The following is an 18,187-nucleotide window of genomic DNA, read 5'->3' on the forward strand; positions in this document are numbered from 1 at the left end:
AAATTGGGGAGAGGAAGATGCATGTAGTATTAAGGGAATGGAATTTCTAGAATTCTTGAGGGACAAATGTCTTAGGCAACATGTAATAGAGGGAACAAGAGGTTCAAAAGTTTTGGATTTGGTTATAGCATCAGAAGAGTTGATAATAACTGAGATGACATCTCTCTCACCAGTTGGAGAGAGTGACCATATGGTTTTAACTTGGAAAATGAATAGACATGCAGGAGTATCAAAGAGAAGGGGACGTATGTGGAATTATAAAGCCGGTGATTATAATAGTCTTAGACGTCAACTTGGGTAAGTTTCGTGGAGGGAGGAATTGGAAGGCCGGGATATCATCGTGCTTGGGAAATTGTGAAGGAATGTTTGTTAGCAGCAATGATGAGCTGTATTCCACGAGTGAAGAAGAATTTGGAGTAAAGTGGATGACAAACAATATTAAACAGGAACTAAGTTTTAAAAGAGGTATACCATGAGTAGACATATCGATACAAAATTAATAACGGAAAAAAATCTTTCCTAACTTTTTATTGTATTGATTTTTTTTTATTTTTTTAGGAGTTATTGACCTTTTTTAGTTATCTTACACCAGCTACTTAGGTGGTGCTTTTTGGAATTGTCAGTTATTGTTTAATTTGAGTTTAATGTACTGAAGATGCCCGTGACACACAGGCGAAAATTATACTATTAAATAATCTTTGTATGTGAGGTTTCTGTTATTAATTTTGTTAAACAGGAAGCTTATATCTCTTCCATAGAAAAAGATTCTATGGAAGAGATATAAGGAGACAGGTGAAGAGAAGATGCATGAAGAATATAAGACAAAGGCCAGGAGAGTGACTAGTATAGTAAGAAAGGCATAACTGGAATATGAGAAAAGATTGTCCCTTAGATCCAAGGAAAATCCTAGGAAATTTTTTAGCTATGTGACACCAGTAGGAGGAGAAATGACTGTCAAAGAATGGTATTGTGGGATAAAAATGTGAATAGAGTGACTGATGCAGAGGGCATAGTGGAATTGTTCAATGAACACTTTATTGGAGTACAGTAGTATCTCGCTAATCCAAACTAATAAAATCTGTGATCGTTCAGATTAGTGAAAAGCTCGGATTAGCGAATTTTCCCAAAGAGATAACAATAACTAGCGTTTAAGACAAAAATAATCGGATTCTAATGGTACATCAGTTTAATTCTGTAAATAAATGAAGTAACTGATAGAAAAAAAGCTACCGTACTATAACATAAAACTTAAAAAATAATAACACAAGTTTATTTTAGTAAACAATTTAGTTTGTATGTACCTGTATTGTTAAGGATTCTGATTTGATAAAATTGCATAGTTCAGTACATAACTTAATTTGCATAAAAAAATATCACTTTCTTGTACACAACACACAAAAAAAAAGTTTCACAAAATAATAACACACAAAAAAAGTTTTTTTTTTTTTTATTTCTCTCTAAAAAATCACTGATTTTCTTTTGCTTCTTGAAAGCTAAACTTTTTCAAATGCTTCTTCTCGGAGATGCATTAGCAATAATATTTTGTGGAATGGCATATCATTATTCTGCTTAACCCATTCTATATATATATATATATATATATATATATATATATATATATATATATATATCAAAACTGTCAACTGCCTCTTCATGTTTTACTTTTTTTCCTTCTAGTTTTTTATCGTCATCGTCTTCTAAATCATTCGGTAGCATCATATTTATAATTTCAGCATCTGATTTGATTTCAAATTCATTTTCAGTTCTAGCTGTAATCATTCCTTAACATTTGTTTGTGAAATATCACCATCTGAATTTATATTTTTCACTAAATTATATGCGTTTTGAATTTCTTCTTTTTGTATATCACCTTAGTTATGTTGGATAAATTCTAGAAGGCCACAGTTTTTTCAGTGATGCTTGGATTGCTTCAGGTTTGAGGATTCCCATGCAACATCAATTAAGAATGCCACATCCTTAAAATTTATATTTTTTTATTGATGTGATAACGTCATAATTTTGGGAAATTACATTTAAAAGCAGGTCTTTATGATCTTTTAATTTAATGGATTGTATTATGTCCTGATCCATTAGTTGCAACAATGGAGTACAGTTTGGAAGCAAAATAATATTTCACAAAATAATAATACGTAATAAATAAAACTTTTTTTTTTCTTTCAAACTGCAGTTTGGATTACTGGAGGGTTCAGACTAAAGAGGTTTGGATTAGCGAGATACCACTGTATTTCATCCTGAAGGAGTCAGTTTGAATACTAGAGGGATTGCGATGGTTCGAGGTTTAGAGATGCAGGAGGAGAGTGTGTTCCACATACTGAGTACTATGGATGTTAGTAAAGCTGTGGGACTGGATGGTATTTCACCACTAGTTTTGAGAGAATGTGTTAAGGAACTGACAGTGCCTTTGACCTGGCTTTTCAATGAAAGTCTGGCTGCAGGAAAGGTTCCCATGGAATGGAAGGAAGGTAAGATAGTGCCATTGCATACAGGCGGTAGCAGACTGGAAGTGTCTAATTATAGGCCAGTTTGTGTATCATCAGTAGTTAATAAGATCTTGGAGAAAGTAGTGAGGGACCGTATACAGCATTGGGCAGATGAGGGTAATGTTATCTGTGAGAGTCGACATGGATTTGTGAAGGGGCTACTCTTGTTTTAGCAATATGCTAGCCTTTTATGATAAAGTCACAACAAGAGCATTAGATGAGGGAAAAGCATATACTGCCATTTTCCTAGACTTAGCAAAGGCATTTGACAGAGTGCCACATGATAAGCTGATATTCAAGTTGCAGCACATGGGTCTGGATGTCAGATTGGTCAATTGGATTCAGATTTGGCTGTCCAATAGGTATCAGAGAGTTGTGTATGGTGGAGCAATATCAAAGAGGCAGAAGGTTACAAGTGGGGTTCTGCATGACTCAATACTGGGACCTATATTGTTTAACCTTTATATCAATGACATTGTCCGTGATTGCAAGGGGATATTCGGTTGTTTGTGGATGATGCAAAGCTGGGAAGGGTTATTAGTAATAGTGCAGATGTGGTAGCCCTTTAAGTGGATTTGAATAAGCTAGATAGATGGGCAAATGTATGTGGGTATCAGTTTAATGCAGCAAAATGTGAGGTCTTGAGGTTTGGAACACATCGATGGGATGCTGCATACTCTATGGGAGGAGTTAAAATTGGAGGAAGTAGGGGAAACAAGTGATCTGGGGTTGATGATTGATAGAAACCTGAAATTTAGGGGACATATTGCAAATGTAGTGAAGGTAACACAGAGGACTGCTGCAATAATGAGGAGGACACTGACCTGCAGAGATAAAATGGTTATCATTGTGTTGTATAGGATTCTGATCAGACCACACTTAGACTATTGTTCTCAGATCTGGTCCCCAGGATTTGAAGAGGATAAATTAACTGTGGAAAGGGTATAAAGGCGGATAACAAAGATGTTGTCAGGACTGTACAGTGTTAGTTATGAGGATTGGCTGAGGGAGTGTGGACTGCAGAGTTTGGTGGATAGGAGAGGTGATATGATTGAGACTTTTAAACTGTTGAAAGGTGGTTACAGGGGGTTGACACTGGGGAGCTCTTTCGCTTGGTTGAACAGCAGGAAGGAGTCATGACAAGGGCCATCCCTGGAAGTTATGAAAGGAAACTGTGAGGAGTGGTTTCTTTGCATGGAGGGTGGTTGAACCATGGAATGCATTGTCTGATGGAGTGGTGACAGCGAGAACGGTCAATGCATTTAAGGAGTGGAATAATAGGCTTTGTGTTTTCCAGGAGGGACTTGCTTCTATGAGTCTTGATAGACTTGTGTTTCTTAGAATGGGACCTCCTGCAATGAGTCTTTTGACTCCATGGTGGCCTGAATAATAATAATAATAATTCATCCCTCTGTCCAAGCCATCTGAACTATGCTGTCCAGCCATTGTAAAACTTTTATACCTCCATACTTGAGCATTTCTGGTCGAATATCATCTACTCCAGTTGCCTTTCCACATTTGAGACTTTTGATGGCTTTTTCTACTTCAAGTATGGATATCTATTTCTGATTGCATTCCTGGTCAGTGTTTTTTATCACTGTGCTGTCATCACTGCTAGTTTCATTTAGCAGTTTTTCGAAGTAATTACTCCATACTTAAAGGATATCTTTTTCTCCAGTTTTCATATCACCTTTATCATTCTAATTCCTTTTACAGCACTCTTTCCTCCATTTCTGAGCTTCTTCAAGAACCTCCAGAATATTTTGCCACCTTCTTGATATTTATTTTGTATGTTCTTATCAAAGTCTTCCCATGACTTTTGTTCAGCTAGTTTTAGTGTTTAGCTTTTTTATATTTGTCTCTGTATTCTCTAAGAGCACAAGCTGATTTATTTGCCAGGAAATTTTGACATGCTTTCTTCTTTTTCCTTCACTGCCTCTTTAACTTCCTGTATCCATCATGGAGTTCTGATTTTTCTATCCTTGCAGACAACCTCACCACATGCCTCTCTGGTGGAATAAATGAATGTTTTCTTCAGAGCTTATCAGTGAATCTCTAAGGGTTTGATTCCTGTTCTCAAACTCTTTCATCTTTTCTTGAATAATGTTTGTATATTTCAATCTACAGTTCACATCTGAGAGCTGCTCAACTTTTATTCGATTTAAAAACTTACAAGTTCTTCTTTTCAATTTGAAATTCAATTTGAAATTTTATCCTGCTCAAGACTAAATGGTGATCAATTTCAAATCCTCTGTACACTCTAGTGTCCTGCACCAGACAGAAAACATCACTATCAATAATATGGTCAATGAGACTTTTCTTATTCCTTGCATCTTCTCTCCATGTGAATTTGTGCACATTTTTATGTTGGAACATGTTAATAATAACCAGACCATTTCCTGAGCAGAAATCCAACAAGTATTTGCCATTATTATTACCTTATTTGCCATTATTATTATTATTATTATTATTATTATTATTATTATTATTATTCCCTATATTATACAAATTAAACAGTAGTTGCCCTAGTACAGAATCCTGATGTACTTCACTAATCACTCTCTGGTGTCTGTCTGTCTGTCAGCCATTCACTCCCTACCCCAATTCATGCTACTAGCTTCATATCCATATGAACATATCCACTTGCTCTAACTTTTGTAATAGTTTTCTATGTGTTGTTCTGTCAAATTTTTTTTGAAAGTCCAGCAGTACCATGATATAGCCATTTCCTTTATACGACTGCATGGTCACTTTATTATAAAATGTGAGCAAATTACTTACAGGACCTACTCTTTACAAAGCCATGCTGCCTACCATAGAGCATCATATCTCCATCCATCCATCCATCCACTGTCGGATCACTCCTGATATATTAATTGGTCTGTAGTTTACTACTTCTGTCTTGAAGCCACGTTTATGTAAGTACTGTCTTACTCTCTTTTCACTCCCTTGGAACATTACCCAAGCTGTGACTAAGATTGTTCAATCTTAGTCTCAGCTTGGGCAATGTTCCAAGGGAGTGGAAAGAGATTGGAACAACTCAAATTGGACAACCAATCTGCTCATGCATAGTATCTACATCTGCTGTGGACCCCCCTTCCCAAGTCTATATCAGCAGCCAATAGTATATTTTGTCCTTTTTGGCCTCTATCTTATACCAGACAGCCTGAAATGAACCATATTCCCCAGACCTAAAATCTTCTTTAATTTCTAATTTTGTTGGTTGCAGTTCTCCAGCAATATCCCACCTCCTGTCATATTCCCTCAATCCTCCCTGAAAGTACAGCATCCTTTACATCATGTTCCTGTAACTATATCATTTTATTTTAAGCAGGTCTCGCTTGTGTCTATAAGTTTTGGCCAAGTCAAGCTGACCCATTCCAAAAACTTCTTCCCCCTTATTTCTGATACTTTTGGCTTTCATGTACACACATTTCAATATCCCCTTGGACCCACAATTACCCTTTTGTAATGCCATTACCAACCCAGATTCAAATGGGTTGGTAATGTCATTACCAACCCATTTGAAACTTGTAAAATCACATTCGGTATTGCTTAATCATTTCTGTACACACACACACACACACACACACACACACACACACACACACACACACACACACACACACACTCACTCACTTATCCCAGGGATGACCAGACATGTGGTTGATTGCACCCCCCTTAATATCTCTTGTTTCCTTGGTTTTCAAACTCTCACTAACAACACTAACTCCAAAACCTTAGGCATATGTCCTTTCATTCATCAAATTCACTCCATACATTTATAAACTGCACACCATTCCTCCTGCACAATCTTCTCGTTGACTCGTTAGCAATCATGATCCTTTTTCTCAATTCTGTCATGTCCTATCATACCATGGCAGCAGACTTACAATCTTTACTTTCTTACTCTTCATTTTCACTTCTTCCAACAACTCTTTCATATCCTCTCTCATTTGCATTTCTCACCTTTCAAATCATTTGTGCCTGCCAAAACAATTAATTTGTTCAGTTCTTTCTTCTGCAAACTTATGTCACTAACAACCTTTATCTTTGCTCATGCACAGTATCTGGTATCATACATAGTATTGCACCTGGGAAACATGCTTTTTGTCATTTTTTCATGAAGTATACCTCTTATCATTAAATCTCCATACAATACTTTCTTACATACTTTTGTCATTCACTTTTTCTTTCATTCTCCTTACTGCTGTACCACATGACAATCAATTCTCCAGTCACTTTAACTCCCTCTTTGTCCCATGAAGGATACTGCATAAAGACAATATTTTACTTTTTACTGCTCGCCTCATCATTCACTTTACTTTCAGTCACTTCTTTCATGCTCTCTTCATATTTCATGCACTAGCATTCACCACTTCTACGTTCTCTAGAATGCTTTCAAACATTATTTATACCAATTCAAATGTTCTCTTCAGACACTAAGAAATCTAGCATAACAATAATATCTAGTGCTCTCCTGGATCCAACATTTATTCTTTTAGATAAGGAGGATCCATCTGGCCAGCATTGGTTCTCAAGCCATATCGAGATCGTGGGAAACGAGGCTGCATCTAGGTCATCTCTTTCCCTAAGATACCATCATCTGCTTGTCCTTTGCACAGATTACAGGCTTGTTATAAAATGGATGTTGGAAGTTTTTTCACTTGATTATACTATAAATTAAAGATGCCAAGAAATTAATTCTTGGTTTCATCTTTTATCCAAGTGTAAGCAAACAAAGTTTGTACCTGAAGTAATTTCAGGACTAGGCAACTCGTGTATAGAAGCTAATGACTTCACATCACTTGCCTTAGCATCCCATAATGCATATTGGTATCATCTGTGGGTCTGATCACCACTGATGAGATCTCAATAAAGGTCGAAATCGGTCTGGGTAGTGGCCCTTTGCATAATATATAGCATTATGCATGTCCATAAGGATATGTGCTTTACATTATGAGATACTAAGGCAAGTGATGTGAAGTCATTAGCCTTTATATATATATGAGTTGCTCATTCCTGAAATTACTTCAGGTGCAAACTTTGTATGCTTACATTTGGATAAAGGATGAAACCAAGAATATAATTTCTTGGCATCTTTAATTTATTTTTATAAGATAGAAATTAATATCCCAGTGTGGCAAACATCATGGTAAAGAGGAAAAAAAGTTATACTTAATTTAAGTTTGAAATTAAACTTTGGCTGTCCAGTCTACACTTGATTTGTAGAGAGGAAGTTATTCTTTCTTGACTCTGCATAGGTCATACTCATCTCATGCTCTCCTTCTGACTGAGGGGTGATAATATACTTGTGTGAGAGTATTGATCATCAGTTTTAATAGACTGCCTGTCTATTATGTTAAAACAGACTGTTTTAACATAGACTGCTCTAATGATTGTGCTCATTACTTTAATAAGCATAGTCAATTTTTTTTTTACATTTGCCTGCACTTTATACACAGGGTTCAACAAATATGCTCATCCAACAAGATTGTGGCAAGTAGATTTGGCTAGCTGGTGAGTAGCTGAAGACTAGACCATATTTTTTATTTAATGAAAAATAACTTTCTAAACAAAACAATCTTTTTACATTTAAGAAAACACAGATGTAGCACCACTAATCACTTTATGGAACTCCTATGACTTATTAGGTCATATCATTAATAAAAAAAATTGGGCAAGTACGTTTTTTTTTTTTTTTTCCCCACGGTGAACTGAATTTTGCATAATTTGTCAAGCTCTATTTATACACTTCATCATTTATCAGATTAACCGCTGTTTTTAAATTTTTACGACATATTATTTTATATAACCTTCTTTAAATGAAAAGATCTTTTGGTGATTTTATTGATAGTCATAAAACTTTTATATATAAATCTTTTTATATATTTAAATAATATTCCTGTTTAAGCATTGTTTTAATATTGAATTGCATTACATGTCATAAAAAATGAAAATAACTAAGTTTTTTGTTTTTTTTTTACTAAGAAAATCTGTTATTTCTCAAATTAATTACTTCTGATCCTCCTTTACTTTCTCTCTCTCTCTGTGTGTGTACATGTATGTAAAATGTATGCATATTCTTTTAATTTTTATCACTTTAGGTATTTGCTCAGTATCTTCAATTTTGTGGAATAGGTCTTAGAAATGCCCGTCTGTATGAGAGATCAGAACTGGAAAATAAAAGAAATCAGGTTTGTTTTGGCTGCTCTTTCCCTTTGATATTTTTCATATGAGTTTATTTTGAATCAGTGTAGAACACATGTATTGTAATCAGTGGTTTTATCATACTTTTTCATTGGATTGTGGAGATTTAAAACTATGTTGCATCTTCCCAAGTATAGTTGACAAAGTATTTTTATAAATACTTTGGAAATAGACTGTGTAATATGTATAACTTCAGATATTTTATTGAAATGGACAATATTAATATACTGAGAAAAAAGGCATGGGATTTTTTGGATAAATAAAATTGTTTTGTTGGATATACCATAAATTTACTTTTAATAATAGTAGCAGCAAATTAAGTTTAGGAAAGGTATATCATTCGATTTTTTACAGCACTTAGTGTGATAATCAATTTTCATGTTAAGTTAAAACTAGCTATCATATAGTGGTTGCTTACTGTCTTGCAGTTGAAGAAAAATTTTGCTAGTCATTATAGAATGACTAGCAAAACATTTCTTCTATCTTATTAATTCTCAGTAATCTGACCTTCGACATCAATTAGAATGGTTCTGATTTCTGAAAAGTTATGATTTTTAAATTAAGCTTTGTTGAACTAAGTTGTAAATGACTCTTAAATCCAACGATATTCTAGTTATTCATGATTTATTTGAGTCATTGAATTTGTGAAGGTAATGCATATTACAAGATTAGTAAAATGCTTTTTAATGTATTGACAACAAAAGAAATATAGATCAAGTTGTGTTTCCTTAATACCCTGCTTAATAACCTTATTTAGAGCAAACCTTTCCTGATTTATCTCTCAGGGAAACTGTGCACAAAATATCGTCTTCATTATTGATAGTTACTGTTATGTATAAATTATATATTGATTCTGAGAAAATCCATTGAATTCATTTAAAGGTTGACAAGGATGCAAAGCTTACTATTGTTTACTAATCTTATACTGCGATAGCACCATATTCAGGAGCATATGGAGCAACTATGCACTTAAATATAAATGATGACTTTAATAACAGAAGTTACCCTGATGCTGCAGCACTCGCATATTGGCATTATTGTTGCTTAATTCAAAAAAACCAAAAATACTCCATAAAAGTTCATAACAAAGTAAAGACACTGCAGACTGCCTTTATTTTATTGCAAAGTGTTTTGATGAAATGATCGAAACAGTTTCACTGTGTTTGGTTGATAAGAATTTGATTTTATTCTAAATTAATTATCATTTAGTAATAATTTTTAATCTGGTTTCTATAGAAATTTTACAACCTGTCTTACTGTTCTACCTCCTAGATTAAGACATGAAGAACGTGCTTTAGAGTCTTGATCTGACAGGATATGAGATCAGTGATTAGGGAAGCTTAGATAATATAATGATGAAACAATTACTAAAAATGAAATGAGGAATATGTGGAGTGATGTTAGAAACTGTACACTTTCATTTAGTGGAAACTAAATGAAATTGTGTAAGAGAACAGAATGAAAGAAAAGAGGTGATGAGTAATTCCAGTATAGTAGTATATGGAGATCCCTTAGAGGATTAGTTAATGAAAGCCCATAAGGTCTGCTATCCAGGAAGTAGAATGAGTAGGATAATTCAGGTGTTGGAGATGAAGAAGAGAGTTAGTAGTGATTGTGAGGACAGATGATCTAAGTGGGCATAAGGAGCATGTGAGGACAAATATCAGTTGGTTAATGAGAAGAGTGAAAGATGACTGTGTAGTGGGAAAGGTTGTCAGTGTGATATGAAGTATGACAATGATGAGTTGTGAAAGAGCCAAAATCATGAATGGTGTGCTAGGGGAGCTGTGTGAGGAGAAGGGAGTACAGTTTGTGGATGTATGGCAAGTGTTTGAGGGAAGAATGAAATTATACAGGCATTATGGATTGCATTTGAATGGCTTTGGAGTGAGTGCACTGCAGAAAGTGTTCTGGGATGGAAGTATAGTGTGTGAGGCATGCAAGAGATGAAGTGAAAAATCAGGAGAGTGTTATTGAAGAGACAGAAGTGTTTGGCAGTGGGAACAGAATGTGAGAGATGAAGAGAGAATGGAAATGCAAGAGGAACAGAGAAACGGGGGGGGGGGGAAGAGTCTGGGTGGACAGGGAGACGTGGCATAGGAAGAGTAGATGTTGTAAGTGGCAATGAATGGATGAATGAAGATGGAATATATTGCAGTGTGGGTGGGGAAGTTGAGCATGCATGAGAAGATATAAGTGGTGATAGAGGTGAGTGGGCAGGTGTGGTGGGGAAATTACAACCAACAAGTGGCTTGAATAGTACTGATTATCGACCTAAAAATGAATTACTGTTTTGTTTACAAATGCCAGAAGTATCAGAAGTAAGGGAGATGAAATGGTTTTACTGATTGAGTTTATTTGTCCCAAAATCATTGGAATAAGTGAAACATAGTTCAGTGAAGATGATATTCTAACAGGAATAGAAATGGAAGGATACAGTATTTTTCATGAGGAAAGAAGGGAGGAGGAGTGCTGCTGATGATAGCAGGGGAATTATGTCCACATAAGGTAGACATGAAAGAAGAGAAATAATGGTAATGACTATGAGGCAGTGTGGTGTAACATGGAGGTTGACAGGAAGACATATTTAGATGGATGTTGCTACGGACCAGGGAATATGGAGGATGGTGATGAAGAAATGTATAAGCAACTTGGATTAATGAAAGAGGGTACGGTAATTATTATGGGCAAATTTATGGTGGTATAGATTGGAATGAAGAGATAGCATTTGGGAATAAAGAAAATAAATTTTTTGAGTTTTGAGAGAGAACTATCTGAGGCAGCACACAAAGGAGGGCATGCGAGAATAGAGTTTCAGATCTGATCATTTCATCAGAGGATGTAATTGTGAGTAGTGTTTCATACTTTCCTCCAGTTGGTGAGAGTGAGCATAAAGTGATCACCTGGGTCATGGCTAGCCATATGCAGACATTCTGTGAGGAAAGAATGTATGTGGAATTATAAGGCTGTTGAGTAGTATAACAAGCTTAAGAAACAGCTTAGAGCTATAGCATGGAATGAGTAGTTGAGTATTAAGGAAATAAATGCTGCTTGGGAACTGACAAAGAAATGCGTAACAGCATCAATGTATGAAGGCATTCCGAGGGCCAAAAGGCTGAATGAGGTAGGTGTAAAATGGATGAATGAGGAGCTTAAGCATGAAATCTGGAAGAGGGTACTTTGGAGACGGTACAAGATGGATAATGGTAATAATCAGTTATGTGAAGAGTATAAAGAACAAGCTAGAAGAGTGACTCAGTAAGGAAAACAAAATAGTTCAGTATGAGCAGATATTGCCAAATCAGGTGAATGAAAACCTTGGAGAGTTTTTTTAGATATGTGGCAGGTAGAAGGCAGAATAATCATGGTAAGACGATGTTAATGAATGAAAATGGTCGAATGGTAAGTGCTGCAGAAGACATCGTTGAGGTATTTAGTGATGAATTTATAAGGCTGTTTCATTCTGATCAGGATAGAATCATGAGGAACTTAAGTGTTGAGGAAATAGGAGAGGATGGCTTAAATGTGAGTAAGCAGGAGGTATTTGAGAAAATAAATAACCTTGATGTCAATAAGGCAATAGGATTTGATGACAAGTCACCACGCCTCTTAAGGGAATGTTCAGGGAACTGGCACTATCATTGGCATGCTTGTTTAATAAGAGTTTTACAACAGCACAGGTTCCAAGGGAGTGGAAAGGAGATGAAATTGTTTCACTGCATAAAGGTGGTGATAAGGCTGTATCTTCAAATTATAGGCCAAACTGTATATCTGGAGTTGTGGTGAAGGTACTGGAGAGATTGAGAAGTTGGATACAGAAATTGGTTGAAAACAGCACTATTCTCTGTGGTTATCAGCATGGGCTTGTTAAAGGTAGATCATGTTTTACCGTGTCTAGAGACTTAAGTGCTCTGAGGACATCGTGTTGGAGGCTTAATGGATTGTATTCAGCACTCAGAAAGGATTAAAACAGAATTTAATACTTCCTATATAGGAAGCTTAATGCTTAGGTCAACCAAATCTTAATAAATACAGTTGCATTAAGCTTCCTAAGATTTGGGAAACACTTATCATCAGAGATCCCACCTTACATTCCAAGCCACCTACAACCACCCTTAGAGGTCGCTCCACCTAGATAGGACTTCAGTGTTATCCACATGGTTGGGTTTAGTATTGGGTGTTATTTGTGTTTATGTTACATTAGTTTTTTTTGTAATCCCAGAAGATGTCTCAGTGACTGAGACGAAATATAGGAAGTATTAAATTTTGTTTTAATTCTTTCTGAGTGCTGTATACAATCCATTAAGCCTCCAACATGATAACTTATGTACTATTTATTTATTTGTGTGAGGTTCCTTTTTCCCTCCCCTTCCAGTTCCTTGACCATCCCTTAAGACTTGTTGAGCCCTCCTAGTGAGGGATTAAGGATTTACAGTAAACCCTTGCCAAGCGTGGCTTTGCAGAACGCGATTTTGCACATACGCGTTATCTTAATTGTTTCCATTTAATTTGTCCAACGCTAGAAAATCATTCATACGCGGTACGCTGCAGAGTGTCGGCTGGCAACCCTGCTTGGCGCTGCCCGCTAGCTGAGTGACCCAGGCCGATTGCGATCATTTCACTCATGTTAGCAATAATTAGCTGTAATCGCATATTTATCAGTGTTTATCCTCTTCTCCTTTGCATTTGTATTTCTTTTAATTTCAAAAATTCAATATGACATCTAAGAGGAAGAATGAAGATGATAAAGCAGCAAAAAGATACAAAATTTTGACATTATCTCAGAAAATTGAAATTTTAGATAACTTGAAAAATGGTACATGTGTTTCATCGCTTGCAAGAGAACTAGCTATAAATGAATCTACCATAAGAACAATACGGGAGAATGAAGAAAAGATTCGGTCTAGTGTCAAAGCTTCAGGCGATACTTCGGCAAAGGTTGCTCAAGTTTCAAGAAGAATTCCACAATTGGAAAAGATGGAAAAAATATTAATAACTTGGATCGTACAAATTAATCGTACAAATTACAAAAGCAATTGGTGGCGAAGGATTTTCAGATATGGAAGAAGGAGAAGTCAAAGAATTAATCGAGAATGACGATCGAGAAATGACAAATGAAAAATTGATCTTGTAACACCAGCCGACAGTGAAAGCAGCGATAGTGAAGAAGAAGATAAAGCGCCTTTAACTTACAAGAAGTTAAACGAATTGTTAAAAATGGCACAGGAACTGTCTGATTTTGCAATGGAGATTGACCCAAATGAAGAAAGAAGAGGAACTTTATGAAAGGCATTGAAAAACTCTGTGCTCCTTACCACGAAACTTTTAAAGAGTTGCGTCAGTCATTGTCCCAATCAAAAATCACTAGCTTTTTAAAAAAATAATTGTATCATGTACCTACTTAATAAGCAGTAATAAAAATCCTTTCAGTTAACATTTGTTTCATTTTTCCCTTATAATTACAACAATATTTAGGTTAGTTTAAATTATACATACATATTTTCCTAATTTGAACTATACCTAACACATTTTTTTCCATAGAAAGTTAACTTTGCAGAACGCGATTTTGCCGTGCGTGCAATGTATTAATGACGTAGCCCCTGCGTTCGGCAAGGGTTTACTGTATTTTATAACTGTAGACCGTGTGTGTGTGTTCACGTGGCCTGTTTTGCCTGTTGTGAGGGACGAAAAACCTGAGTTTCTGGTGAAAAAACCTCCACCTCCATATTAGACCGGCTAAGTTACCTTTAGTCATAAGAGACCAGATAAAGATTCCTCACATCCTGGATGGGAACCGAACACAGGTTTATACTGCCATTTTCTTGGACTTAGCGAAGGCATTTGACAGGGTGCCACACAATAAACTCATATATTAAAGTACAGCACATGGGTTTGGATGTCAGGTTGGTCAACTGGATTCAGGATTGGCTGTCCAATAGGTATCAGAGAGTTGTGTATGGTGGGGCAGTTTCAAGGAGGCAGAGGGTTACAAGTGGGGTCCCACAGGGCTCAGAACTGGGACCTATATTGTTTAACCTTTATATCAATGACATTGTCAGTGGATTGCAGGGGGATATATTCAGTTGTTTGTGGATGATGTGAAGCTGGGAAGGGTTATTAGTAACAGGGCAGATGTGGTAGCCCTGCAAGAGAATTTGAATAAGCTAGCTAGATGGGCAAATGACTGAGGGTGTCAGTTTAATGCAGCAAAATGTAAGGTCTTGAGGTTTGGGACACATTGATGGGATGCTGCGTACTCTATTAGAGGGAATGTACTGGAGGAAGTAGGGGAGACGAGAGATCTGGAGTTGATTGATAGAAACGTGAAATTCAAGGGACATATTGTAAAGGTGGTGAAGGTAACACAGAGGATTGCTGCAATAATGAGAAGGATGCTGACCTGCAGAGATAAAAGAGTTATCATTCCGTTGTATAAGACCCTGATCAGACCGCACTCAGACTATTGTTTTCAGATTTGGTCCCCAGGATTTGAAGGGGATAAATCAACTGTGGAAAGAGTACAAAGGCAGATAACAAAGATGGTTTCAGGACTTACAATGTTAATTATGAGGATCGGCTGAGGGAATGTGGACTTCAGAGTTTAGTGGATAGAGGAATGAGAGATGATATGATTGAGACTTTTAAACTGTTCAGAGGTGGTTACAGGGTTGACACTGGGGAGTTCTTTCGCTTGGTTGAAAAGCTGGAAGGAGTGATGACAAGGGGCCATCCCTGGAATTTGTGGAAGGAAAGGGTGAGGAATGGTTTCTTTGCATGGAGGGTGGTTGAACCATGGAATGCATTGCCTGATAGAGTGGTGAGAGTGAGAACGGTCAGTGAGTTTAAGGAGTGGTATGATAGACCTTGTGTTTCCTAGGAAGGACCTCCTGCGATGAGTCTTTAGACTCCATGGATGCCTGAATAATAATAATACCTACACCTATCAAATAATTAATTCCAACCCTCCAAAACACACAAATTAAACAATTAAATAAGCTTCTTGATGAAGTTGTTAGCTGCGATCAAAATATTTTTGTGTAAGTAAGGCACCCATTTTGGAAAGACTCCTCATTTATATGGTCTCTCAAAAATTCACAAAGAAGGTCGTCCAGTAAGACCTGTGAATTGTATTGAATCTGACACATGTAGAATTGCTAAATTTCTTTCACATTTATTAACTGCCCATATCGGACAATTCAGATCATTTGTCAAAAATTCCACACATTTTCTCAAAAAAAAAAAAAAAAAAAAAAAAAAAAATCAAGAATATTCAAATACAACCAGATTTGTTGATCAGCTTTGATTATTATTCAGGTCTCCATGGAGTCAAAAGACTCATCGTGGGAGGTCCTTCCTAGGAAACACGAAGTCTATCATACCACTCCTTGAACTCATTGACCGTTTTCGCTCTCACCACTCCATCAGGCAATGCATTCCATGGTTCAACCACCCTCCATGCAAGAAGAAACCACTTCTCACTCTCTTGCTCACAGTTTCCTTTCGTAACTTCCAGGGATGGCCTCTTGTCATCACTCCTTCCCACTGTTCAACCAAGCGAAAGAACTCCCCAGTGTCAACCCTATAACCACCTTTCAACAGTTTAAAAGTCTCAATCATATCACCTCTCCTTCTTCTATCCACCAAACTCTGCAGTCCACATTCCATCAGCCGATCCTCATAACTATCATTGTACAGTCCTGAAACTATCTTTGTTATCCACCTTTGTACCCTTTCCACAGTTAATTTATCCCCTTAAAATCCTGGGGACCAAATCTGAGAATAATAGTCCAAGTGTGGTCTGATCAGGGTCTTATACAACGGAATGATAACTGTTTCATCTTTGCAGGTCAATGTCCTTCTCATTATTGCAGCATTCCTCTATGTTACCTTTGCCACCTTTGCAATATGTCCCCTAAATTTCAGTTTTTTTTTCAATTATCAACCCCATATCTCTTGTCTCCCTTACTTCCTCCAGTATAACTCCTCCCATTTAGTATGCAGTGTCCCATCGATGTTTCCCAAACCTCAAGACCTTACATATTGCTGCATTAAATCGACACCCCCATTCATTTGCCCATCTATCTAGCTTATTCAAATCCTCTTGCAGGGCTGCCACATCTGCACTATTACTAATAACCCTTCCCAGCTTTGCATCATCCACAAACAACCGAATATCCCCTTGCAATCACGGACAATGTCATTGATATAAAGGTTAAACAATATAGGTCCCAGTATTGAGTCATGCAGAACCCCACTTGTAACCTTCTGCCTCTTTGATATTGCTCCACCATACACAACTCTCTGATACCTATCGGACAGCCAATCCTGAATCCAGTTGACTAATCTGACATCCAGATCCATGTGCTGCAACTTAAATATCAGTTTACCAGATCCATGTGCATGCAACTTAAACATCTGATATTTAAGTTTATCAACTTAAATATCAGATGCCTTCGCTATGTCTAAGAAAATGGCAGTTTATGCCTTTCCCTAATCTAATGCTTTGCTAACTTTATCATAAAAGGCTAGCATATTGCTAAAACAAGAGCACCCTTTCACAAATCCATGTTTTCTCTCATAGATAACATTACCCTCATCTGCCCAATGCTGTATATGGTCCTTCACTACTTTTTCCAAGATCTTACTAACTACTGATGACACTCAAACTGGTCTATAATTAGACACTTTCAGTCTGCTACCGCCCTTATGCAATGGCACTATTTTACCTTCCTTCTATTCCATGGGCACCTTTCCAGCAGCCAGACTTTCATTGAAAAGCCAGGTCAAAGGCACTGTCTGTCAGTGCCCTAGCACATTCTCTCAAAACTCGTGGTGAAATGCCATCCAGTCCCACATCTTTACTAACATCCAGAGTACTCAGTATTTGAAACACACTCTCCTTCTGTACCTCTAAACCTTGAACCTGCCCTATCCCTCTAGCATTAAAACTGACTCCTCCAGGATGAAATATTCCAATAAAGTGTTCATTGAACAATTCTACTATGTCCGCTGCATCAGTCACTCTATTCCCATTTTTATTTCACAATATCATTCTTCGACAGTCATTTCTCCTCCTACTGGCCACATATCTAAAAAAATTCCCTAGGATTTTCTTTGGATCGTAGGGTTAATCTCCTGTCATATTCCAGTTTCGTCTTCCTTACCATACTAGTCACTCTTCTGGCCTATGTCTTATACTTTTCATGCATCTCCTCTTCTCCTGTCTCTTTATCTCTCTTCCACAGCCTCTTTTTCGCATGCAATTCCTGTTTAATATTGTTTGTCATCCACTTTACTCCAAATTGTATCCTCTTGTTCACTCGTGGTATATTCCTTCACAATTTCCCAAGCATAATGATATCCTGGCTTTCCAATTCCTCATTCCATGAAACTTCCCCAAGTTGACGTCTAAGACTTATAATCACCTGCCTTATAATTCCACATACGTTCCCATCTCTTTGATACTCCTGTATGTC

At 36.7% G+C, this 18,187-nt stretch overlaps 1 protein-coding gene across 1 annotated transcript in view; it reads left to right on the top strand.

The window, feature by feature from the left end:
• Pde11 (Phosphodiesterase 11) overlaps positions 1–18,187 on the top strand; it is a 384,638-nt gene that overhangs the window by 134,022 nt on the left and 232,429 nt on the right. The window contains exon 4 of the mRNA XM_090404525.1: positions 8,609–8,698. Coding sequence (XP_090260651.1) covers positions 8,609–8,698 — 90 coding nt within the window. The remainder of the gene's footprint in view (positions 1–8,608; positions 8,699–18,187) is intronic.

This window comes from Typopeltis vanoorti, chromosome 14 (genome assembly GCF_054136105.1).
Source record: "Typopeltis vanoorti isolate ZY-2024b chromosome 14, IOZ_Tvanoo_1.0, whole genome shotgun sequence".
NCBI lineage: Eukaryota > Metazoa > Arthropoda > Arachnida > Uropygi > Thelyphonidae > Typopeltis > Typopeltis vanoorti.